This window comes from Oryctolagus cuniculus, chromosome 1 (genome assembly GCF_051225735.1).
Source record: "Oryctolagus cuniculus isolate XC-2025 breed Fujian yellow rabbit chromosome 1, ASM5122573v1, whole genome shotgun sequence".
NCBI classification, from domain to species: Eukaryota; Metazoa; Chordata; class Mammalia; order Lagomorpha; family Leporidae; genus Oryctolagus; species Oryctolagus cuniculus.
In genome coordinates, this window is record NC_142867.1 from 152602068 (window position 1) to 152627827 (window position 25760).

A 25760-nucleotide genomic window follows, 5' to 3' on the forward strand; every position below is an offset into this window, starting at 1 on the left:
CTAGTGCATGGGGACTTATATACAAAGATGTTGTTGTAGCTTTGCTTTTGGAGGCCAAAAGCTGGTCTCCCACATGGGTGGCAGTGACCCAAAAACTGGAAAGAAAAATGAACGCCTTTTAAAGGGAGAAGCTGAAGAAAATGTGGTCCTTTCAAATAGTGGAATGTTATGTGACCATTAAAAAGAATGAATCAGACATAGTTAACTTAGAAAGATTCCCCAGGTTTTTTATTAGGGGAAGGGATTATTTTGTTCTTTTCTTTTTTTCTATCTTTTCTCTTGATGTAACATATTTTTAATTTCCGTTATAGTCAAAGGTTTACTGGCTCAGGGCCGGTACTGGGGTGTGGTAGGCTAAGCCTCTGCCAGCAGCACCGGCAACCATATGGGCGCCAGTTCATGTCCCGGCTGCTCAACTTCCAATTCAGCTCCCTGCTGATGGTCTGGGAAAGCAGTGGAAGATGGCCCAAGTGCTTGGGGCCCTGTACCTACCTAGGAGACCCAGAAGAAGCTCCTGGATCCTGGCTTCAGATCAGCCCAGCTCTGACCATTTTGGCCCTCTGGGGAGTGAAGCAGTGGATGGAAGATTTCTGTCTCCCTCTCTCTGTAGCTCTACTTCTCAAATAAAAATTTAAAAAAAGTTTACTGGCTCCACTAAATAAAGATTTCAACAAATAAAAAGTGAAAAAATCATAGTCCAACAGGAAAAGAGGCAAGGGCTAGAAACAATAATAAAATGAAAATATCTTCAACTTTACTCATATAAATTTTAAAATAGGGGCTGGTGCTGTGGCGCAGCGGGTTAACGCCCTGGCCTGAAGCGCCGGCATCCCATGTGGGCGTCGGTTCTAGTCCCGGCTGGTCCTCTTCCAATCCAGCTCTCTGCTGTTGCCTGGAAAAGCAGTAGAAGATGGCCCAAGTCCTTGGGCCCCTGCACCCACGTGGGAAACCCAGAAGAAGCTCCTGGCTCCTGGCTTCAGATTGGCGCAGCTCCGGCTGTTGCGGCCATCTGGGGAGTGAACCAGCAGATGGAAGACCTCTCTCTGTATCTCTACCTCTCTCTGTAACTCTGTCTTTCAAATAAATAAAATATAAAAAAAAAAAAAAAAAAAAAAAAAAAAAAAAAAAAACTGCCGGCGCCGCGGCTCACTAGGCTAATCCTCCGCCTTGCGGCGCCTGCACACCGGGTTCTAGTCCCGGTCGGGGCGCCGGATTCTGTCTCGGTTGCCCCTCTTCCAGGCCAGCCCTCTGCTGTGGCCAGGGAGTGCAGTGGAGGATGGCCCAAGTGCTTGGGTCCTGCACCCCATGGGAGACCAGGATAAGTACCTGGCTCCTGCCATCGGATCAGCGCGGTGCGCCGGCCGCAGCGCGCTGGCTGCGGCGGCCATTGGAGGGTGAACCAACGGCAAAAGGAAGACCTTTCCCTCTGTCTCTCTCTCTCACTGTCCACTCTGCCTGTCCAAAAAAAAAAAAAAAAAAAATTTAAAATAGTCTTAAAATCATTAAAGCTATACTAGTATATATAATTCCTATCAATTTGGTGGACACCCAAGGTACCATTTTAAAAAAATATATTTATTTGTTTGAAAGTCAGAGTTACATAGTGAGCAGAGAGATAGAGATAGAGATAGAGATAGAGAGAGAGAGAGAGAGAGAGAGAGAGATTTTCCATCTGTTGGTTCAGATGGCTGCAACAGCCAGGGCTGGACCAGGTGGAAGCCAGGAACCATGAGCTTCATCCAGGTCTCTCACATGGGTGGCAGGGGCCCAAACATTTAAACCATCTTCTTCTTCTTCTTTTTTTATAAAGATTTATTTATTTATTTGAAAGTTAGAGTTACACAGAGAGAGGAGAGCAGAGAGAAAGAGAGGTCTTCCATCACTGGTTCACTCCCCAGTTGGCCTCAATGGCGGGAGCTGTGCCAATCCGAAGCCAGGAGCCAGGAGCTTCTTCCGGGTCTCCCAAGTGGATGCAGGGGCCCAAGCACTTGGGCTATCTTCTACTGCTTTTCCAGGCTGCAGCAGAGAGCTGGATCGGAAGAGGAGCAGTCAAGTCTCAAACCAGTGCTCATATGGGATACCAGCACTAGAGGCCAGGGAGTTAACCTGCTGTGCCACAGTGCGGGCCCCAAACTTAAGCCATCTTCTGTTGCTTTTGTCAGGCCATTAGCAGGAAGCCAGGTAGGAAGTGGAGCAGCTGGGACATGATCCGGCACCCATATGGGATGCTGGCACTGCTGGAAGAGGCTTAGCCTACTACGCCATAGCCAGCATACGTACAGGATGCTAACATTGCAGGTGGCCACTTTATCAGCTAGGCCACAATACAGGACCCCACTCAAAGTATTCTTGATTCTAAAAACAAAATACAGAGTTCATGGAATATGGTCCATTTTAAAGTAATGGTGATGCAGCCCCTCTGTGTAGGTTTCTGTGTGTTATTAGTAGCTTTATACTTACATGTGATTATGAGAGCATAAACAAGTAATGATGAAAAATACTAGCTTATCAACAATGCTTCATGGAGGAGAAGAGTGATTTAAGTGGGGAAAGAGGAAAAGAAAAGAAACAAAATGAGCATCTCCAACTTTGGGGGTGGGCTTTGGTGGAGCAGACAAGCTGCTGTTTGGGATACCCACAGCCCATATCAGAGTGCCTGATTCTGTTCCTAATTTCAGCCTCCTGCTGGTAGGCACCTGGGAGGCAGGAGGTGATGGCTCAAAGATTTGGGTCCCTGCAACCCATATTGGGAGATCAAGATTGAATTCCTGGCTTCTGGCTTCAGTCTGGCCCAACCCTGGCCATTAGGGGCATTTGGGACATCAACCACAGGAATGAGATCTTGTTCTCTAGTAAATACATGAAACATTTTAAGGACTAAACAAAAAGACAAAACAAACAAAAAACACTAACTTTTCATCTTAAAGATGGTTGTTTATTTATTTTTAAAATATCTATTTATTTGAAAGAGTTACACAGAGAGAGAAAGAGAGGCAGTGAGAGAGAGAGAGAAAGGTCTTCCATCCACTGGTTCACTCCTCAATTGGCTGCAATGGCCGGAGCCAGGAGCCAGGAGCTTCTTCTGGGTCTCCCACACAGGTGCAGGGGCCCAAAGACTTGGGCCATGTTCCACTGCTTTCCCAGGCCATAGCAGAGAGCTGGATTGGAAGTGGAGCAGCTAAGACTCAAACTGGTGCCCATATGGGATGCCGGCACTGCAGGTAACAGCTTTACCTGCTACGCCGCAGTGCCAGCCCCATTTATTTCTTAAGTTCATGAAAAATCATATTCAAAAACAAACAATAGTGACTGGAGGCAGGCTTCATTGTCTATAATTCTACCCTTTTCAGTAGAAGTTCTATAATAAATAGGTTCTGGTCTTTAGGCAGAGCGTGTTTTGGATCAACAAGCTGACTTTGTTGATTGCCTTAGAAAAATAGATGTGGAGTACAACCAGCAACCAGCTACAATTTTTATCTAAATTATCTATCATTATTCCATCAATTCTCACCTACCAAACTGGAAGTGATGGGGGTGGGGGGGGGGTGAATGAGAAAGGGGGAGGACTGCAAACATTTTAGAGAACACATTGGACTCAGAAAATTGAATGGAAAATGGGAACATGTTGAACTCAGATAAATGAACTAGAAAATTTGGAGTCATTTAGACTGACCTATCTGGGAAACAGACAAGCCTGTGGATGACTGAAGTGTTAAAGACTGGACACTCAAATAGACAATGAAGCTAAAGTTTTATGAAGCAGTAACAGCACACTTTGATATTTTCTCTTTGTATTTTTCTTTACAACTGCACTTGGCAAATAATGACACCCACAGAAACTTCCAAAAGTCCATGGAAAAGTGGAATTATAAGATAAGTATATTTTGATGTGAAAAAGTTTTTGATATTCATGCATTTTTTTTACATATGGAATTTTTCAATTATTGAAGAGGGAGGGACAGAGCGAGAGCGAGCACACACCTGGTCACTGATTGCCTTGCAGTAACTGGGGCTGGGCCAGGCTGATGCTAGCAACCAGGAACTCAGCCAGGTCTCCCACGTGGGTGGCAGGGGCCCCACCACTTGAGCCATCACTACTGCCTCCCAGGGTCTGCATGAACAGGAAGCTGGAGTGAAAAACAGAGCCGGGAATCAAACCTAGGCACGCCCCTAAGGACAAAGGCCTGCCTCCACAACACACATTCTGAGGAGCCCTCACCAGGCACTGGAGGTGCGTTATCATTCATGCTACGCACCGTCTGATACATTTGCAAGAGGACAGCATCTTGCCGGCCCTCTCTCTGTTCTTCCCTTGGAGTTCTGAAGGAGAAGCAGGCCAGGCATTCTCTGTAGAAGAGCAAGTGGCAGCCGAGGCCAAGCCACACGCCCGAGTCGCTCCTACATCACACAGTCACTCGATGGGGACTTGCTCACTGGGTTTCCTGGTGTTTTGCCACAAGAACCCACTTTCCATTCATCCCTAAGTTTGCTTGGTTCCAATTTTTATCTGGCTTAATGTAATTTGGTGATCTAGGGACAGCAGGATGAACAAGAAAGCTCTCTACCTGTGAGTCCACCACAGAACAGGAGAGAAAGCAGGTGTGATTGGGAAATTGAGACACTGAAGAGATGAACAGAGGAGGTGCCGTGCCAAGGCAGCAGTGAAAGACGGCCTGAGACTGACAGGAGGAGGAAGAATGTTTCCCAGCAGAGATGTGTTTCAAAAAGAAATGACCTAACTTTGCCTGGGTGAGCGATGGCGTTCCTGGAAGAGGAAAGAATGCACACCAGGGCATGCGGTGGGGGGACGGGCCCATAGCAACACGGGGCTGGAGTTCTGGGAGAGTGATGGGAAGTGAGGCTGCACTGAAGGGAGATGTTCATGAAGGATCCACTGTGCACACCTCTGAGCTCTGAGGGGCCACCCTGTCTCTCCAGCCTCTGCCTGCTTTCTGTGAGGAATAAGACAGGCAGGGGTAGGTTCCGATTTCAGGGTCTCAGTCTGACTTTCTTCTACAGAGTAAAGTTCTACCTAAAGTCTGGAATTGTCTTAGTATCTGACTCCGCCGTGCCTGGTACAGGGACTGGCAGCGATCCAATGGACATTCAGAGAATACCAGACAATGAGCTCACCCTTACAGCCCCACGCTTGGCAGGCCTCTAAAACTCATGTCCAGTCTGTGCTTTAATCTGCAAGAGGAATAAAATGGAATTGCAGCATTTTTGAGATAACTTAGGAAAACAAATACTCTCTTTTACTAAGAATTGTTTTCACAGCTACCCTTTCCTGGAAAGATGTTTCCAATGAATTCAAAACCCAAAATTATTCTCATCCTACCTCCCAGATCCTAAAAATAAGCGAAAGAGAGACAAATAAAACAGAAGCATAAAAATCGTTGACTCGGCTGGCACCGTGGCCACTTGGCTAATCCTCTGCCTGCGGTGCCAGCACCCCAGGTTCTAGTCCCGGTTGCTCCTCTTCCAGTCCAGTTCTCTGCTGTGGCCTAGCAGGGCAGTGGAGGATGGCCCAAGTGCTTGGGTCCCTGCACCCACATGGGATATCGGGAGGAAGTACCTGGCTCCTGGCTTCAGATCGGCAAAGCACTGCAGCGCTGGCCATAGCGGCCATTAGGGGAGTGAACCATCAGAAAGGAAGACCTTTCTCTCTGTCTCTCTCTCACTGTCTATAACTCTCTCTCTCTCTCTCTCTCTGTCTAACTCTGCCTATCAAAAAAATAAAAAAAAAATCGTTGACTCCTGATAGCCCAGTTTTGTAGTTCTCTTAGTTGCTTGTGCTCAATATCAACTGTAGGTTGGTGATTATGTTTAATGCCTCTTTGTGTGAAAATCATCAGAGAAGTGACTGAATGTTAGAGTTAGGTTTAGCCTGGAGCTGATTCTGGTCTGCCATGGTTGGGATGCGGTTTGAGTGTGCTGGAGGCGTGGACCGCAGTGTGGCGATGATGAGGTGAGACAGTGTTTAAAGAGGTGGATCCTTGTGGAAAGTGTAGGTCTCTGGGGCTGCAGGAACCATGAAGGTTCTGCAGACCAGGTTGTTAGGAAGAGAGCAAGTCTGGCCCCCGAATCCTACTTACTTCCTGTCTTTCTCCCCATGTGCTCTGGCCATGGGCGATGTTGTGATGTAATCAGGAGCTCCTCACCAGAGGCCAAGCCAGTGGTACTGCCAATCTTGGCGATTCAGCTTCTGAAATGGTGAGCCAAAGAAACCTCTTTTCTTTACATATTCTGTAACCTCAGGAAATTAGGTATAGCAACAGAAATAGGGCTAATATATGGTCCTGCCCTCCCATTTTATAATTGAGGCCTAAATAACTGTACACAAGTTGTTCCAAATAATTTTCTATCCGACAATCAAGAATCAACCAAACAGCTATGACTCACAACAACTTTCTTTTCTGATGTGTGTCCCTGTCATCTCTTAAAAATGCATACACGGGGCCAGTGTTGTGATGCCAGCATGACATGTGGGAGTGTCGGCTTGAGTCCAGCTGCTCTGCTTCCAACCCAGTTCCCTGCTAATGAGCTTGGGAGGCAGCAGATGATGACCCACGTATTTGAGACCCTGCCACCCAAGTGGAAGACCTGAGTGGAGTTCCTGGCTCCTGGCTTTGGCCTGATCTAGACCTGGCTCTTCTGGTCATTTGGGGAACAAAGCAGCAGATAGAAAAGCTTGCTCTTTTGCTCTGTCACTCTGGCTTTTTTTTTTTTTTTTTGACAGGCAGAGTTAGTGAGAGAGAGAGAGACAGAGAGAAAGGTCTTCCTTCTGTTGGTTCGCTTCCTAAATGGCCACTAAGGCCGGCGCTGCGCCAATCCGAAGCCAGGAGCCAGGTGCCTCTCCTGGTCTCCCATGCAGGTGCAGGGCCCAAGGACCTGGGCCATCCTCCACTGCCCTCCCGGGCCACAGCAGAGAGCTGGACTGGAAGAGGAGCAACCGGGACTAGAACCCAGGGTGCCGGCACCGCAGGCAGAGGATTAGCCTAGTGTGCCGCGGCGCCAGCCCACTCTGGCTTTCAAATAGACACATTTTAAAAAATGCATGTATGTATGCTCATAATAAAATTTATACTATACTGTTTATATTTTTGTATCCTGCCTATATCACTCAATGTATTTTGAGGATTTCCCCCAAAATCTTTGTTATTCACACATTGCTATTCACATATTTAATGACCATATAACATCATTATATGGATAAACCATGATTTATGTAGCCCATTTTCTGTTGCTGGACATTTAGGTTGTTTTGAGTTCTTGTGCTGTTATTAGGAGTAACATTTGCAAGTACATTGTGGGGAGCAACCCGGACTGGACTGAGTTACTGGAATTAAGACTTATTCTATGCATCTGCTCTCCCACAATATGGCGCTGGGAGAGGAGGCAACAGCTTCTACCCAGCTGCCTCTCACCAACTTGACAAGCTGCAGGACCTGCTCCTGATTGGAGGAGAGCAGCGTGCTCGGCATGTGGGCAGCCGAGTTAGGATTGGCGGAGGAGGACTATAAAGGAGGAGAGAGACGGCATGCACCAGGAACATCTAAGAGGAACATCTAAAGGGAACATCTGAAGGAACACCTGTGCAGCCCCCGAGAGAGCCGGCCGGCGGTGTGCCGCTCCCCCGCGGAAGTGGGGAAGGTGGCAGGGGGAACCGCCCTTCCACGGAGGTGGAAGGGACAGTAGCCAACCCGGGAAGAACCAGCAGCAAACCCGGGGAGGGCCGAGCAGACAAAAGAACAGCGCAGGGTCCTGTGTCGTTCCTCCACGAAGACGGGGAGCGACATAATGGTGCCGTGACTCGGATATGAAGCCTAGGCAGGGCTTAGTGTCGTTCCTCCATGAAGAGGGGGAGCGACATAATGGTGCCGTGACTCGGATATGAAGCCTAGGCAGGGTTTAGTGTCGTTCCTCCATGAAGAGAGGGAGCGACAGTACATGATAGGGGTTACTCCATGGTTATTTCTTAGGGGAGGAATTATTTGCTTGATCAACGGGGTGGATGTATCTAAGGCTTCTAATGTATGTTGCCAAGTTGATGAATCCAGAAACATCATGCAGATTTGGCAAAATCACTGTTTCGGAACTTTTCTGAAATCAGCAATGTTAGACCTAACAGATCACTTTCTCCAGGTAACTTGGAGTTCCAATTTGCTCTAGTTTTAATGTAATCCTAACATAAAAATGCTATAACATACTAATAATTACAATACAACAATTAGTTTGAGAAGCCAAGAGGTCTTATCCTCAAATTTTAAATGAATCTTATTAAGAGCTAATGGGGAAACATAGGTCTAAATAATGAAGGATAAAAATTTAAAATGTTGGGGCACACGTGTGATCTAGAGGTTACGACACATCCCGGGGCTAGCGCTTTGGCTCAGTGGGTTAACCCCCTGGCCTCAATCCCATATGGGTGCCAGTTGGAGACCTGGCTGCTCCACTTCCCAGCCAGCTCTCTGCTATGGCCTGGGAAAGCAGTAGAAGATGGCCCGAGTGAGACCCGGAAGAAGCTTCTGGTTTCTGGTTTCGGATCAGCGCTGCTCCAACTGTTGCGATTAACTGGGGAGTGAACAAGCGGATGGAGGACCTCTCTCTCTCTCTCTCTCTGCCTCTCCTTCTCTGTGTAACTCTGACTTTCAAATGAATGAATGAATGAATGAATGACACATCCCAGATCTGCTTCCCCGGGCTTGGGTCCTCACTTTGCTCCATATCCCAATTTCCTGTTAATGTGCACCCTGGGAAACAGCAGCTGCTGGTTGAAGTACTCGGGTCTCTGCCACTCACCTGTGAGACCCAGATTGAGTTCTGGCTTCCAGATTCAGGTTGTGGGCGTGTGAAGGGTGAACCAGAAAATGGGTACACCTCTCTCTTTCTAATTAACTTTTTAAAAGCAAGAAGTAAAAAGAGGGGGGAAAAAGTCCAAGAGTTTTCCTGTAGAGGTCACTGTTTCCGTCAGTTCGTGCCTGCAGCTGTATTAAAATCTAGCATTTAAGAAGAACGGGTACACAAGCATTTTTAATGCCTGGTTCGTCTACATTTCTTTATCTGTAAAATAAATAGGACCTGGCAGCCAGACAGCATCCGGATGCCAAGTTCCTTATACAATGGCACGCACCACTCCACTCAGTGTGCTTCTGGGTTAAATACATGCTACTCACAGGAAAGGCACTTACACCTGCTCTTAAGAGAGGCAGCATTAGCTGACCGCCTAAGGCCGTGGAGTGTTTACACAGCACATGCTAACTTGCTCACCGATGAGACAACAGGATGCCTTCCCTCCACCTTCTCCCTTCTTGTGCCTCCGAATTCATGCAGGTGAAAACCAGACGTTGTAATCAGCATTCTATTGTGCCTGCCGTCTCGACTCACAGGAGGTGCTTTCAATTTTTTAAAAGTTTTTAATTAAGGCTGCTCAAACACGAGCCCCACGTCCTGGGGGCCGGGCCAAAGTGGCTGGGCGGGCCCACCTGCGGGCCGAAGGGCACTAGCCAGGTGCTGCCAGACGCGCCAGCCCTTTCGACAAAGCACACGTGTTTCCCATCATAAAATGCAAAGCAGCCAGCGTCTTCCATTCCCCCATCCTTAGGCCCCCTCATCCGGTGGGGTAGGAAGGGCCGATGGGGTTTTCCCTCCTCTCCCGCTCCTTTATAAATGAGCCCAGCCGCTGCTGACTCCTCAAGCGCATAGCCAGCGCGCTCCCGCCCAGTCGCACTTTTTGCGCAGGAGACCAAGTGGCCTGGGGCGTCCAGGTAGGCGAAAGAACCCCGATCTTGAGGCCAGCCAGCGCGGGCTGGTAACAGACCCCTTGGCAGGCAGCCCACACCGCGCCGGGACGCCGCAGCCAGAGACGCAGGTGTGGGGGACTTGGCTCCGCGTCCCTAGCTCGCTGCCCGCCCCTAGGCGCCTGGGGTGCCCCGAGAGCCAACTCGGGCAGACGCCAGGGCTGCAGGTTCGAGTCGCCCCGCCTCCTCCTGCAGCTGAGCGCCACACGCACCAGCCAGAGCCCTTCCGCTCCGTCTTAGTCTGCGGTCACAGCTGAGGTTTTCAGAACTTTGCAGGCAGGTCCCACACCGCGCCTGCCGCCAGCCCGGGAGATTCCACGCTCCGTCGGACACCGACGCCCCAACTTTCTACAAGCGTCTGTCTCCTGCCCCCGTTTGTGTGCGTTTGGGGGCTCCCGTGCTAAGGGCTGCGCTCAACTTCCCTGGGTGAACCCAGAACCACGGTGCACGGGAGCGTTTCCACCGCAAGGCACTTGCCCCCGCCTCGCAGCCGACCCTCGAGGAGGCGCTGAGCCTGGAAGATCCGAAACCCAAATCGGCCGGGGGCTTTTCTTTCCAGACCCCGGTGCCCGGCGCAGATTGGCCGGGCCGAGGACCGGCGCTTTCGGAGAGGCGTCGCGCCGTCGGGTGTAGCGCGCGTCATGGCCGGCTGCTGCTGCCTGTCCGCGGAGGAGAAGGAGTCCCAGCGCATCAGCGCCGAGATCGAGCGGCAGCTTCGCCGGGACCGGAAGGACGCACGCCGGGAGCTCAAGCTGCTTTTGTTGGGTGAGTGCTTGCGTCCTCCACCTGCTGGGCTCGCCTCCCTGCCCCTTGGTTCGCGGACCTTCGCCGCGCTTGGTGCCCCCGCGTCCGGCAGCGCAGGGCTCTGCTCTCCAGCCCCGGCTCGCGAACGCGTCGTCGGCACTGGTCCTTGGCACCTGTGGGTGGGCCTCTTTAGAAGGCACTTCATTCCCTTATCTCAAAACAGGGCCGGGGACGTTAACCCTTGACCTCTTGGCTGCACCCCCAGCCTCCCGCATCTGGTCGCCACACCCTCCCCACCCCGGGGCCCCAGCATACAGTTTGTGCAAAACCCCAACTTGGTGAGGTTGGGGTGGGGGGAGGAGCTACCTGGCCCACCGCTTGGGCTCAGCTGCAGCCTTGGCCGAAAGCCTCTGAGTTCTAAACCAAGCCGACCAGGCGCTTCCCCGGTGTGGACCCTGCTGAATCTTAGGGCCATCACCAGCTGGCGATGCAGGCAGGCAATGGACTGCTTGAAGAGAATGAGAAACGTAGGGCTGGAAGACTGGTGGCTTGGCGCTGGTTGGGAAAAAGCAAAGCTAATGGTAGGTTTAGTCGCTGGAGTGGAGGCCGTGCCCTTGGCCTCTGCTCTGACTGCCCTCCTCCACCTGACTCCAAGGGGGCTTCTGGCCAGAGGATTACAGGCAGATGGCACCTGCTCGCCGAGCTCGACAAGCGAGGGCTCCGTCCCAGGGTCGCCGTTGCCACCCCCGTACTCCCTGCTTGTTCATCAGACTCCTGGGCTCTGTAAAGGTTGAGCTGGGGCACCCACTTCCCAAAGCAGAAAGGGCCTCGGTTCGGGTCTGCCCCGTCTGGCTTTCTGAAGGAAGCAGCTCAGGGCGTGGGCTATGAGGAATGTCTACCTTTTCCCGTCTTACAGGCCAAGGTCTCTGTCGATCTTTAAACAAGCACAGATATAATATAACCTTTTATATACTATATATATATAGCACAGGTGCATATAACCTTTTTATTCCACCTCTGACAGGAATCTTCTGACACCTTGCCTTTAATGTGAGCATGAGGACTCGCCTCTCAAACCTTCTAGAAAAGTCAATCTGGTTAGTGGGAAATAGAGAGAGGTTTTCAGTCCATATTGACTTAAGAGTGGGGGCATGAGGACCCCCTAGTGCCTGTTGCCCTGGGTGCAGGGACCTGGTCTGGCCTTCCCCAGGCTGTAACCCTTCGCTTTCAGGGTTGGGAGTCTGCAGGTTCCAGGGGCTGGCCATCCAGAGTACACTCTGTCCCTTCTCCCCCAAGACTGGATTGAATTCCATGCCTAGAGGGCTCCAAGCCTGCTGTTAGGGCTGGGGCTGGTGTAGAGGGAAGAGCCCAAAGGGACAGTTGCATTCTGGGGCTGTGGATGAGCTGGCAAAGGTGGGTGGGAGCTCGGGTTCTCACAGGTGCACCCACGAAGCCCTCTGAGAGGGTACCTGGTTTGGGATCTGGCCATTGGCCAAGGCTGCCCTTCCCTGCCTGCCCAGGGGTCTGAGGGTTTGGAATTGTACCAAGCCTTGACAAAGCTGCATTGTCAAAGGAGGATTGTGTGACAGTGTGCTGGCTTAATGAAGGCTCTCAGAATGCAGGTCTGCCCTTGTACCCTTGCTTGTCCCGGGTCCCCTCAACGTTCGGGGCAAGCCTGGCTTTGTTGCAGATTTTTGGTTCTCAAGGGTAGGCCAAGCCTTATTTTACTTTATTCACTGATATAACTGAGTGTTTCAAAGTACAGTGTCCAGAATATGTCTGGAGCTTGACAAATGCTAGCTCTTTGTATGAACAACTAGGCAGAAGCTGAGCACTACTGCACTGGCGGTAGGCCTATTCATTGGCTGTAAAGTGCTTGGATTTAGACCCAGACTGAAGGAGGAATGTTGGTAGGTAACTTGCTTGCTCTGAAAGTTAGGGTTAATCCAGGGGACTTGCTCATTTCCCCCAGGCCCTTGCCCCAGCACTCCTCCTACTCCACCCCCCACCCCCCAGGCGCTGCCTGACCTCCCAGGACCCTCATTGTCTTGTCATGCCCATCAGAGACTAACAGGCATGACACAGGGACAACTTTGCTTTTAAAAATGCAGTTTCCAAACCACGTGGACGTCTTCAGAACCTCAAGGATTGACTTAAAACCCTCTGATTTCTTTCAGTCTCCTGAGAAGTGGGACATGGTCCCATTTCTTAGGATAAAGGACTAGGCGGTGACTCAGAAGCTACAGTAACAGGGAGGGGTATCTGAAGTTGTCGGAAGTTGTACAGTTTTACTGAAAATGTTACCGAGCCTCCATAGTAAGCGATGATCTCGTCCACTGCTCAATGTTTCAGGTGAAAACTCCACTTTGCAAATGAGAGTTCAGATCCTGTAAGGAGCAGCAAATGATCCCCAAAACCACTAACCTGTAAAAAAGAGGCAGAGCAAGCAAGCATGCCCTTCTCGGGGTTCACTCGCCGAATGCCTGCAGTGGCTGGTGCTGGGCTAAGAACAAAGCCAGGACCTGAGAACTCATCCAGGTCTCCCACATGATTAACAGGGACCCAGTCAGTTGAGCCATCACTGCTGCCTCCCAGGGTCTGCATTACCAGGAAACCAGAGTCAAGAACCAGAGCCTGGAATCGAATCGATTATCTTTTTTTTTTAACCACCAATTATTTTACAGCAAAGTGTGCTTTTGCAATAAGGATGAGAATATTTCTGAAGTGCCTTTGGTGGAACGGTATCTTGTTTGTGCTTTATAAAAGCATGGGTTAGTATCCAGAGGGAAGAGAGAAGCTGTCTGGTTAAGGCTAATCATTGCAAGATGTCAGAAGGGGATAAGGAAAATGAGACATGCCTTATCAGTTCCTTGGAGAAAAGTTAGACAAAAAGGAGTCCTGATAGGAACACTGATGGGTACTAATCGGTACCAGATAAAAGAATCGAGACAACAGCAAATAAGCGAGCTCTCATTGATGTTCGTGCTAAACGAAGCTTGGTGGAGTGTTGGTGGTTAATTGGGTTGTAGATGGCTTAACTTCAGATGCAGATTTCACCTTGGACCTCTCGAACAAAAGGCATTGGTTTCAAGTCTCCTGGTTGTATTAGTTTAGTAGGACTGCCAGAACAAAATACCACGCACAGTGTGGCTTGACAGAAACAAAGTTTTCAGTTCAGGAGGCTGGAAGTCCAAGATGCAGGTGCTGTTGGGTTTGTTTTTGAGGCCTTTTTCCTTGGCCTGCAGCCGGCTGCTTTGCTCTGTAGCTGTATATTGTTGGTGTTGATTCCTCTTGTAAAGACACCACTTCTATTGGGTTAGGGCCTTACTCTTAGGGCCTTATTTTGGCTTCATCAGCTCTTTAAAGATCTTTATCTCTAGTCACATTCTATGTTACTGGGTGCCAGGGGCCTTCAACGTATGGATTGGGGTGGGAGGGCATAATTCAACCCATAGCATATTGTCTTCAGTATTTTGTTTTAGCAAAAAAGACTGAGCGGGTAATGTATAACCAAGACAGGTTGATTGAGGTCATGGTTCTAGAGACATGAAAATCAGTGAGCACAGTGCTGGCATCTGGTAAGGGCTGCGGCTGTATGGTAACATAGTAGAGGCATTGCATGGTGAGACAGGGCAAGTGTACCAGAGAACTAGCTTTTTTCCCCAATAACCTAGTAAACTATTAGTCAATGAACTATTAAACTATTGATGCATGAATGGATGAAACAGATAAGGGCATAACCGTCATGACCCGATCACTTCCCAAAGGTTCTATTCACATGAATTTGGCGATTAAGTTTTGAACATGAAATCTCAGGAGCACATTCAAAACCTAGAATTGGTGTGTTAAAAATGTAGATCCTAGACCACACTACCTGATGTCCAACCCTGGCTCTGCTGTTGCTTAGCTGTGGACTAACTTGTCTGGGCTTTTCTGGCGGTGAGTACTAGGTGTCAGCCGTCATGTCTTCATTTTTGAGCATTTTTGGGGAGATGTCACTTCCCACAGCAGGTTGCATGGTAGTTGGTCTAAACTGTCTTGGCAGTGTTTTAATAGAAATGTTTTGCTTTGAGTTTCCCTTAGGCTGTTCTGAGTCATAAACTGATTCTAAGTTCTCTCCCCCTTAAACCAAAGACCTGAAAATCTTACTGGTCTCCCATATGGGTGCAGACACCCAAGCACTTGGACCATCTGCTGCTGCCTTCCCAGGTGCATTAGCAGGGAGCTTGATTAGAAGCAAATCTGCAACTGAAACTGGACCTGTGATAGGGAATGCCAGCATGGTAGGCAGTGGCTTAACCTGCTGTGCCACAACACCAGTCTCTCCAAATAAACTTTACTGAGGTACAACTTATACTAAAATTCATCAGTCTGAAGTGTGTATGTTAGATGTTTAGACAAACGTGCACAGACAGAATCATGATAACGTTTCCATCATTCCCAGAAGTTCCCTGTGCCTCTTTGGTCAATCTTCTCCCCAAATCTTCAACTATTAGAAACAGTTTGAAATATGTGACTTTTACTATTTTTCTTGAAAATTAACATAAGTGTATACTCTTCCCAGTTGACCCATTGTTGAATTGTTATCCCGTTTTCCTCATTTGCATGCTGCCTTCAGTTTCTCCCAAATGTTTGAGGGTAAATTACATACCCTGTGGCATTTACCCAAAAATACTGAGTGTGATGTTCCCCCCCAAAAAATAGGGATAATCCTTTACATAAGCACAGTCCACTTAGGAAGCTTTTTTGGGAAATTTAGGTATTGATACAATACTTACGTCCATTATATCCCAGGCTTGTCAGTTACTTGTATGTCCTTAGTGACATATCACCACTTCCAGTCCAGTGTGGACTTGGAGATTGTTTTTTGGTTCTTGTATTTTTTGTGTCCTTAATCGAACATTTTCATGGGCTTTCATGCTATTGGCCTTAACACCATGCTCCAGGCTCATCTTGTACCCAACCTTTCCCAGCCAGGGAATCAACTGTTTATCTGAGGGGCTCTGGAGAACTGCACCTTGTCTGCTAAGGCGTTTAAGCCATGTGAAATAAAGACATCGAATCCGCTAATTCGAATCAGTCCTCAGTAGCTAAGTACCTGAAGGATCAAGTGCCTTAAGCATGTCCTAAGAGGATGAAACTTCTGACACTGAAATGACTGTTAAATGTAAACAGATATAAAATGGGGAAATCTGACAGAGTTGGGCAAAAAGCAGTATAAAAATGTCATAACCGTCAAAGGGTCCTTTTTTCTTAAGATCCTTCTAGTATATTTCATCCTTTGCTTTTTCCTGTTCTGATAACTGAATCGGGAGGGAGAAATGTTACTTTAAGAACTCCCATCTGTGGGGTTGCAGAGATGGAGGGAGGTAGGCAGAGAGAGGTGGCTACTGTTAAGACAGGCTGAAAATCAAGCCGAGAGGGGCCTTAGGAGGATGCTCGCTAGCACATCTCGGGAATAAAGAGGATCTGAATAATAGCAACTAGTGCAAAGACAAGGGCCAGGGCAGCGGGGTGGGGTCCCTTCTCCCGGCCACTGCCATTGTGACGACTTGATTTCACTTGCTTCCAAATGTGAGCCCTTGGCCCTGACTTTCATACCTTAGGGTGAGCCCAGGGCCTCATGTGGATTCGGGGACACTCCTGAATCTGTCCATTCTGGCCAGAGGATATACAGGGTTCAGGGACCCTCGCGAGCCAGGCAGCCAGGGCTGCGAACACTGTCAGGAGCGGTAAGTCAGTGGTGGAAATCCGAGGGCTCTGAAGGGGGCTGGGACTCTCAGAGCCTCTGCGGGAGCCCTGCCTTTCATTATGAGCAATTGGCTCTCTGCTGACGGCTAAATGAACCCTGCTGGCCAGGGTTCTTGGTTGCAGATCATTTAAGCAGAAGAAGAATTTATTGAAGGGGAAGCAGGAAACTCAGAATCGATGGGAATTGGAGAGCAGGCTCAGCAAAAGGGCAGAAGCCAAGGGAGTCTTGACATAGCAAATGCTGGTGTGGGTCCAAGCCACCAAGGACACAAGGCAGCTGCTTGTGTGACTGTGGCGGCTGCTGTGCTGGTCGCTCACCTCCACAGCAGCACTGCACATCCCTGGTGTCATTTTTCACAACCTCGGGCCTTCTGATGTGCTCAGCTGCCAGGTTTCTGGGGAAGAGGCAGCATGTTCTAGTGGTGAGAAACATGTTCTTTCAAGCCAGTATGGCTGAGCCTAAAATGTAGGGTTTTTGACTGAGCCATTACTATCCTTGAATAGGTCAGTTTTCTCATCTGTTAAATGGGAATAACAAACATATTAGGTGGATACTTAGGAGAACTCAATGAGTCACTGTTTTTAAAGTGCTTTGGATAGCACTTGGCACATTGTCAGTGCCATTTATTTTGAGTGCGTGTTTAATAAAATTCAGTCAGCCTTAAGCTTCTACATGGGCAAGGGGCTGGGCTGCCTCCTTTTTCTGGTATTCCTCCCTGAAAAGGTGGGTGCTACATATGAGGCAGCCCCAAATGACCAAGTTATAGAATGTGAGGCTTTTTAAAAGATTTTATTTATTTGAAAGAGGCACAAAGAGAAGTAGAGACAGAGGTCTTCCATGTGCTGGTTCACTCCCAGATGGCTACAACGGCTGGAGCTGCACTGATCCAAAGCCAGGAGCTTCATCCAGGTCTCATGTGGGTGCAGGGCCCAAGCACTTGGGCCATCTTCCACTGCTTTCCCAGGCCACAGCAGAGAGCTGGATGGGAAGAGGAGCCACCAGGACTAGAGCCGGCACCCATATGGGATGCCGGCGCTTCAGGCCAGGGTGTTAGCCGCTGCGCCAAGGCACCAGCCCCAGAATGTGAGACATTCTATAAGGAAAGAAGTGTACCATTTTCTAAATGCATTGGTAAAGGCGAAGTCAAAGAAATCTAAATGTAAGGTTCAGACAACGGAAGCACAAAAAGATCTGTACATATTATGGCCTGTCTTTACTTACTGGATTTGTGTTTTAAGCATGCGTTTCATATGTGTGTCCTGTTTTCCCAGGAAACCCCTAAAGCCCACCCACCAGCATTGCTTGAATGCCTAATGTTTTGCAGATCTCGTCCAAGGCTGATTGGCCCCTGCCCTCCTGTGTTATTGCAGTATCCTCAATTTCACACCAACACACCTGACCTTTCTTTTGTCCATTTTGAAACTTAGGTCTTAGCCTTACCTTGATTAAATTCAGTGTCTTACAGATACACTGAGAATAAATTCCCACCACATGCTCACCTCTTGGAATGCTCGTAGCATCCGTCTCTTCCCTTGACTGGCTCTGCAGAAGTCATTCTCCCCTTTGTTCTTGGAACATAATTGCATTGTTCGCACTGCTGGTCCTTGGGCTTGCTCTGTCTTCTGGATCCTTGTTTCGGTTCCCCAGTCCCACTCCAGATATATGGCTGTGTCTGCTCTGTCTGGACATCTTGACTGAAACATTGACCTCTCTGCAAAGCCTTTCCTGGTTATGCTACCAGGAGTCATCCTTGTATCATTTACTCTTAGTTGCTCAATTCTGTCATCTCCTTTATTTCCTCATAGATCTTGTCTTGGAAAGAACTGGGATTCTACTTTGATTACTTGTCCGTCTGTTGATCAAGTTTCATGAGATTGGGTTGTACTTGTCTGATTTCTACATCCTAGCGCCTGGACCAATATTGTTTTTAGTAATTACTGAATTATACAGAAAGTATGCTAACATGGTAGAATGATATTTGACCATTTAGAAATGATCTGGACCATTTGGATACAAAATTCTTAATGAATGCATGATGATATGCCTGTATCACAAATAGGCAAAACAAGTTCTCATTGTTGCTTAGAGGCTGTTAATTAAAAACTGGACCAGGTAGTTAATACATTGTTCTTAGTTTCATTATTTGCTTTCCAGAATAAACCTTTTACATTTCAAGCAAGAATATAGTTGTAAAATTGTTCTTTTAAATAAGAACACAAAATAGGAGAAGCACTACCCATGTGACATGCTCCCGGTATTAATGAAAATAACAAAACAATTTTAACAATGGAATGGATGACCAAGTTCAAACATAGTTTTTAAGAAAAAGAAAATTAGTATGGGATTGCTGATAGAGTATGGAAATTCTACATGTGGTTTGAATTTTGCGAAGCCTAAGTTCTCTGGAATCTACGGGTGAGGTGAGGACATCCATTCAGTTACTCAGCCCTAGGTTTCAGGGAGTAGAGCAGCTGGATGGCACTGTTATTCCCCTCCAACATGTGCCTCTTAGGCTGAAAGGATCCTTTATAAAGATGGTCTAGGTGAAAGACTGGGCGATATTCTTGGGATTGTGGGACGAAACCAGGAAAGTAATAGCAAAGAACAGTGAGAAATGGTAAGACTAGAGTTGATTAATGTCAGAAGAAATTTGAGTCCATGACACGATTCCTCGTAATGGGAACTCACTTTTCCTGATCACTCAATACTCGAAGAGCCTATAAACCTCAGGTATCACATGTCCTGTTGCTCCCCGTCTTCGTGGAGGAACGACACAGGACCCTGCGCTGTTCTTTCGTCTGCTCGGCCCTCCCCGGGTTTGCTGCTGGTTCTTCCCGGGTTGGCTACCGTCCCTTCCACCTCCGTGGAAGGGCGGTTCCCCCTGCCACTTTCCCCACTTCCGCGGGGGAGCGGCACACCGCCGGCCGGCTCTCTCGGGGGCTGCACAAGTGTTCCCTCAGATGTTCCGTGTTCCCTCAGATGTTCCCCTTAGATGTTCCTCTTAGATGTTCCTGGTGCATGCCGTCTCTCTCCTCCTTTATAGTCCTCTTCCGCCAATCCCAACTCTGCTGCCCACACGCCGAGTATGCTGCTCTCCTCCAATCAGGAGCAGGTCCTACAGTTTATTGGTTGAACTGGAGGCAGCTGTGTAGAAGCTGTTTCCCTTCTCAGCGCCATATTGTGGGAAAGCAGATGCATAGAATAAGTCTTAATTCCAGTAACTCAGTCTAGTCCGAATTGCTCCCCACATGTCCTGAGTCTGTAGCCCTTCCCCTGCCTCTTACCATCACCTCCAGAGTAATTTCCATTATGCCACTACTGCCCTGTCTGGGCTCAGGCCAGTTGTCTGTGCTTAGGAAGTCGATGGACCCCATGCTTCCCAGAGGGCATGTGTGTTCAAGGACCAACAACATGAAGTCCCTGTTGGTGCCTCTTCTCAGAGAGCTAAGACCTGTTTTGCAGCCAAAACAGTCATGCATGGCTTAATGATGGGATACGTTCTGAGAAATGCATCATTATGTGATTGCCTTGTGTGAATGTCACAGCATGCTTACACACACTTGGATGGTTTTTACTGCAGACCTAGCAGGTATGCTCCTAGGCTACAAACCTATACAACAGGTTAGTGAACTGAACACCATATCTGAACACCATATTGGTGTACCTGAAAACACATAAGCATAGAGAAGGTCCAGTAAAAATACTAGAAGGTAGAAACTTTTCAGCTCTATCATAATCCAGTGGGAACACTGTCTTATATGTGATCCACCAGTGACTGAGATGTCCTCATGTAGCGCATGGCTAGAATTATGAAATGAGTAATGTATTTAAGCTCTGGAGGCCTCCGTGTTTTAAATGAGTAGAGACTGAGTACTGGGTATAAGATCCTGAATGAGGCCTTCCTTCCGAACCCAGGCCCTCACCTGTAAAATGAAAGATTGGGATCAGGTGACCTTGGAGATGTGCCCAGTTCTGTCAGCAGGTGTTTCATGTGAGTGGTTCTCAAAGTGCATCCCCAGGACCAGCAGCGTGAGCATCGGCTTCCCTGGGGCCTTTGAAAACGGCGGACTCTCAGTTCCCACTGTGAGCTCTGAATCAAATCCTGGAGGAGGCTGCCGTCTGTATTCCTAAAGCCTCCAGGGGAACCTGACACACGCTCAAGCTTGAACCTCTGTTTACAGCATCGGCCTGGAGCTCAGGAGCTGGCCAGCCTCCCATTAGCCATCTGGGCTTGAAGGCCAACTTTGAGCAGGTATCCAGGAGGCACCTGGTTTGGACCTGTATAGGGAAAAGCCTTCTGGAAGTTGAAGCAGCTTCCCCTGATCAACTTGATGAACAGTCTTCAGAGTCTGAGTTGGGTAGATAGTAGTGGGTCTTTGAGCCTTTGTCCCAAGTTGCCAGGCTGGCAGACAGGAAAAGAATTTTTTTTCCCTTGGCAAGTTACATAAAGCAAGAGTTGTTTACTTTTGCTCAGACCCCATACTTTATACTATTCAAACACTTGGGCTCCTATAAACAATAGTTTTAGGGATAATGATCATTAAATACTTAGTTTTGTCATGCAGTTAGTTGTGTTGAGGAAGCATATTCTCATAGGAACAAGCATGTATCAATTATCTCTTTGAAATTTTACTCTCCATATAGCATTGCCTGGCATTTCCATCCAAGGGAAATATTTCTCATTGTCAAGTCCATTTATTTTTAAATGTCTAAATCATTCTCACATCTTTTCAATTTTTTAATGAGAGAAAAAGGTAAAATTTTTCACCTGTAAGATGTTTTCTGAATGGATGGGCAGCTATCTATTAAATTCAGAAGAATTCTCCATGCCATTGCTCTCCAGAATGTCATAAATTAGTGTTTTCTTTTTGAGTAACTCTTCATAGAATGTTTGTTCCTGTTGCTCAGCTACAGTGTAATTGGGGAAATATGAGCTAATTATATTACGGATCCAAAGCAAATAAAGGAGGATGCTAAATCATTTGTGGAATTGCAACTTAATCTTCATGATGGATAGTCATAATCGGTGCACTCAAAATGCAGGTGTGAACCCATGCCAGTCTGTGTCCACAAGACAAGTGCAGAAGTGGAAAGCAAGCATTTAGAAACCATTACAGCAATTTAACATTCCTATTTTTCCATAAGCGTGCTGGTCTTCATCTGATGGGAACGTTGTAAAAATTGGCCCCTTAGGACTGCGGAGTTTGAGAAACACAAATGCAAGCCTCGCTTATTCGGATTCTAGAAAGAAGGCCCCGCAGGGTGGGAAGGCTTAGCGGAAGACAGGGCCAGGCTCTCAGCAGCTATTCACTCATTGAGTCAGTGGCGTCTTCCTGTTGAATTTCTTGGTTTCTAAGGCAACATTGATTATACAACGTATCATTGATTTAGAAACAACTTTTCAGGAAAGTAAACACCACCACAGTAAATGTACTATTCGGTGCAAAAGCTTCTGAACCGCAAATGCCTTATTTTGTGTGGGAATAAGTCTTGGAATCAGGATATAAGGTGACTTAATTTTTTTTCCTTAACCAGGGAGTACAAATTTAAAATAAAGACAAACTACTATAGCTATTGACATAGTATTCAGTCTCATGAAGTCAATTTAAATGCTGAAATTAGATTGGAAAAGAAACCTCTGCCTGTTGCCATCAGCCCACTGGATTCTATTTCAAGTGGTATTTTCACATGCAACATTGAGATTTGCTTCCTGCAATTGTGGGCTGTCACATGCATATAAAGAAGCCTTTAAAATAAGAACAGCCAAATGTGTGGGAGCACCAGTATATGCTATGGTGTTCCCAGTGACTGTGGATGGATGGGCCACATACAGGCGGTTGGTGAGTCCAGGACATTTCTCTTCTGATTTTGAACTAACTGCATGAGAGCTTTGCTCACCATTGAACCTACAGTGCTGAACGTGAGCTTAGCTAAATTATTGGCTGAATGGCAACATCTGTCCATTTCGTATGAGGAGCCATTAAAAGTTCATGAAAAATGCATATTATGAAAACTACATGTAGATCTCAAAATTGATACAAAACATACTTAATTTTAATTTCATGAAAATTTCCACGAATTTTTGAAGTACCTGTGTATGTATATATAGTGAAAAATTTAGTGTGTATATATACATATATAGTGAAACACCAGCTGAGTAGCCTAAAGAATCGCTTGCATGTGCTCTGTTTGGGATGATCTAGGAAGGTTTTAAGACAAGTCTGGGCTAGGCCTTGAAGAAATTCCAAGACTATCTTTTTACTTGCCCAAATCTTGGTTCATTGCTCATTTTGGATGTGTACTTAATCTGGATTGGTGATGTGAGGATAATGAAATTTGAGTTTGGGCCCCAGGAATGAAATGAGATTTTTTTTTTAACTTTTTTTTTATACTTCCATAAAGACATTTTCTGGTGCATGGTAGGTTTTTGCTGTGTAACCAGGACTACACAGTTGATAAATGTGCTAATCGGTTTTTCCCCATTGCTTTATTTTGAAATGGTTTGAGAACAATCACAGCTCATTGTAGTCTTCATGTAATCTTCTAAATACATAGTGAGCCTCTATATAAAATAAGGGAGTTAGGCTTCAGGGCTTTTGAGGCCTACGTCACATTGAATTTTATAGATATGAAATCTAGAAGCTCAAAAAGGAGAATTAGTCATTACAAGGACATACATCCTTAAGTTAAACATAATTTGGAATGTGTTTTAATTTTCTGCTGTGGTAAGTGTCACACACTGGATGACATACAAAGAAATGAAATTGATTTCTCACAGTTTGGAGGCTGGGAGGGCTAAGATCAATGGACCCCTTCTGGTAAGGGCTGCCTTGCTGTGTCAGAACGTGGTAGAGGGTATGGGTAGTGAACACACGTGTACACGAAAAGAGGTTGGACTAAGAGGACATGTGCAAGAGGTCACTGTTAAAGCTACTCCCATGTTAATTGGCCCACACTCATGATCACAGCATTAATGCATTCATTACTGTGGAACCCTTATGAACGAATCACTCATTAAAGGTCTCACTTCCAACATTTCACAGTAGCAGTTAAATGGCAACCTGAGTTTTAGAGAAGACAAACCATAGCATTATACCTAAACTGCCCCCCAAAACTCGGATCCTTCAGAACACACTAAAGTCAGCCCGGAAGTCCAAAGTCTAGAGTTTCAATGAAATCTGATGTGGTTGGGTTGAGGCTCTCACTCCCATGGCTTCACTAGGACTTAGCCTAGTAGGAGTTCTCTGCAGTAGTTCAATGCCTGATGTGATAGCCTGCAGTACCCTTTGAAATCTAGGTGGAAGAAGCTATGCCCTCACAACTCTGCCATTCTGTGGGTCTATAGACTTCAACACCGAGTGGATGCTACCTACGTGTATGACTTGTCCTGAGCTGTGGCTCATACCACACCTGGGGACACTTGCCTTTTGGCTGGGGTGTCCCAGGGGCACTGACCCAGAATTCGAGGAGGCATCCCTGGGCCATCCTGCCCCTAGAGCTCTGGGCCTGTGATGGGCAGTGTGAGGTGGGCTGGACAGCCTAAGTTCTCTGCAGTGCTGTTGGTCTTGATGAACAGGACCCAGCTCCTCTCCATCCTTGTAAATCTCCTTACCAAATGGTTGCTTGGCCTCTACCTCAGTATTTTCTCATCAACACACTTTTTCCCCACGCTTTAGGTGGCCAGGTCATGAATTTCCTAAATCTTTCTGCTTTGCTTATAATTATAAGGTCTGCCCTTCATTTATTTCTTAGCTCCTGCATCTTACCGTGTGTGGTTAAAGTGGCCATGCGCCAGCTTGAATGCTTGTTGCTTAGGTATTTCTTCAACCAGATATGCTAACTCATTGCTTTTAAGTCCCCCCTTTCAGAAACCATCATGCTTGGACATGATTCAACCAAGTTCTTTGCAGTTGTATACCAGAGTGGCTTTACTGCGGTTGCCCATGCTGTAGTGCTCATTTCTGAGAGTGCATTATAATAGCCTTTACTTTGGACATTTCTACTAACATTCTGCTTTTTTTTTCCTTTTCTTGATGTGGAAGGCAGAAAGAGAAAGATAGCCCGTATGCTTGTTGACTCCCCAGTTGCCTGCAGTGGCCATTGCTTAGTTAAACCAAATCTGGGAGTCGGGAATGCAATCCAGATCTCCCAGGTAGGTGCAAGGACTCAAGTATCTGAGCCATCACCTGCTTCATAAGAGGATGCCGGAACTGCATGGGGAGCCAGGACTCAAACCTGCACTCCACTGTGGCTTGTAGGAGTCCCAAGTGGCTTAACCGCTTGGTGCCATTCACTCACTCCTTGGCCACCATGCTGATCACTGCCACTCAAGTCATCTCTAAGAAGATTCAGACTTTGCCTACAGCACTCTTTTTCTTAGTCTTATCCAGAGTTGTGCTTAATGCTCCATTCATGGCAACATGGGCTTTTTCTAGTTTATTCTTCCTGTTCTCCATTGCCTCTACCCATTTCCGGGTATCAAAGCCGCTTGAGTGTCTTTGGGTGCGTGGGAGAGCAACAGCCCGACTTGTACCAAGTTTCTGTCTAAGCTCATTGTGTGCTGCTGTAACAATACCTGAGACTGGGTACTTTACAAAGAACAGAAGTTGATTTTGCTCGTAGTTCTGGTGTCTGGAAGTCCATGAGAATGGTGCTTGGGTCGGGTGATGCTATCCCCTGGTGGACGATCAAGTGAGCATGCATCAGACAGCTTGTTTTTATACTAAAGGCACTCCTGTAATAATGCGTTAAGCCACTCTTGCGGATAGAGCCCTCAAGGCTTAATTACCTCTTGAAGGTCCCACTGCATGCTGCCATAGAAGTGGCAATTAAATTTCACTGTTAGTTTTGGAGAGCATGTTCCAACCATAGCAGTGTGCTAAGAGCCATACCGGAACCTGAGGAAATTTCACAGGAAATTGACGACATTCTATTTTGCTGGCAGAGATAATGATTTTATATTGCCCTAAGTGGGGGATATTTGAAGTGACATTATGTGTTCGTGTGTAAATACATTGCATTTGTTGGCACAAATCTTTGTAATTGGTGTCATTTAAAATAGTAATTTTCAGATATTGGGGTTGTGAGTTCATGTTTTAAAACAATTGCAAAAAATAATGTTGCAATATGCATCTTTAAGTTTGCTAGTAAAGACAGTTAAATGTATTAGTATAAAAACAAGCAATAAAAAATGTGTCATCAGACAACGATAACCATTTAACATCCAAAATTGATCACATGTTCTTCTCTCCCCAAATCATGTGTTTTCATCTTACTGTATGTTGACAAATGCTACCACTGGCCATGCAGGTGCTCAAACCAGAATCCAGAGAGTCTCTTTACTCTTTTGGTTGTAGCCAACACTAACCATAAAAATAACAATGATAAAATGGTGACATTTATACATGCAATCATTATCCCAGGCACATCAGTCTCAGTAATTCCTTATGTGTCTGAAGTGCTGT

The 25760-nt window shown here is 47.0% G+C and overlaps 1 protein-coding gene across 4 annotated transcripts in view; it reads left to right on the forward strand.

The window, feature by feature from the left end:
- The first annotated feature begins 9625 nt into the window (after positions 1–9625).
- GNA14 (G protein subunit alpha 14) overlaps positions 9626–25760 on the forward strand; it is a 225565-nt gene continuing 209430 nt past the window's right edge. For 3 of the 4 annotated variants that reach the window (XR_016236670.1, XR_016236674.1, XM_070050562.2), the window contains exons 1-2: positions 9626–9767; positions 10360–10565. Coding sequence is in view for 1 of the 4 variants with exons in the window: in XM_070050562.2 (XP_069906663.1) it covers positions 10442–10565 (124 nt within the window). In the remaining 3 variants the exon portion in view is untranslated. Of the gene's footprint in view, positions 9768–10359; positions 10566–25760 lie in introns of those variants that run through there. The other variant, XM_089336599.1, reaches the window with a different exon arrangement.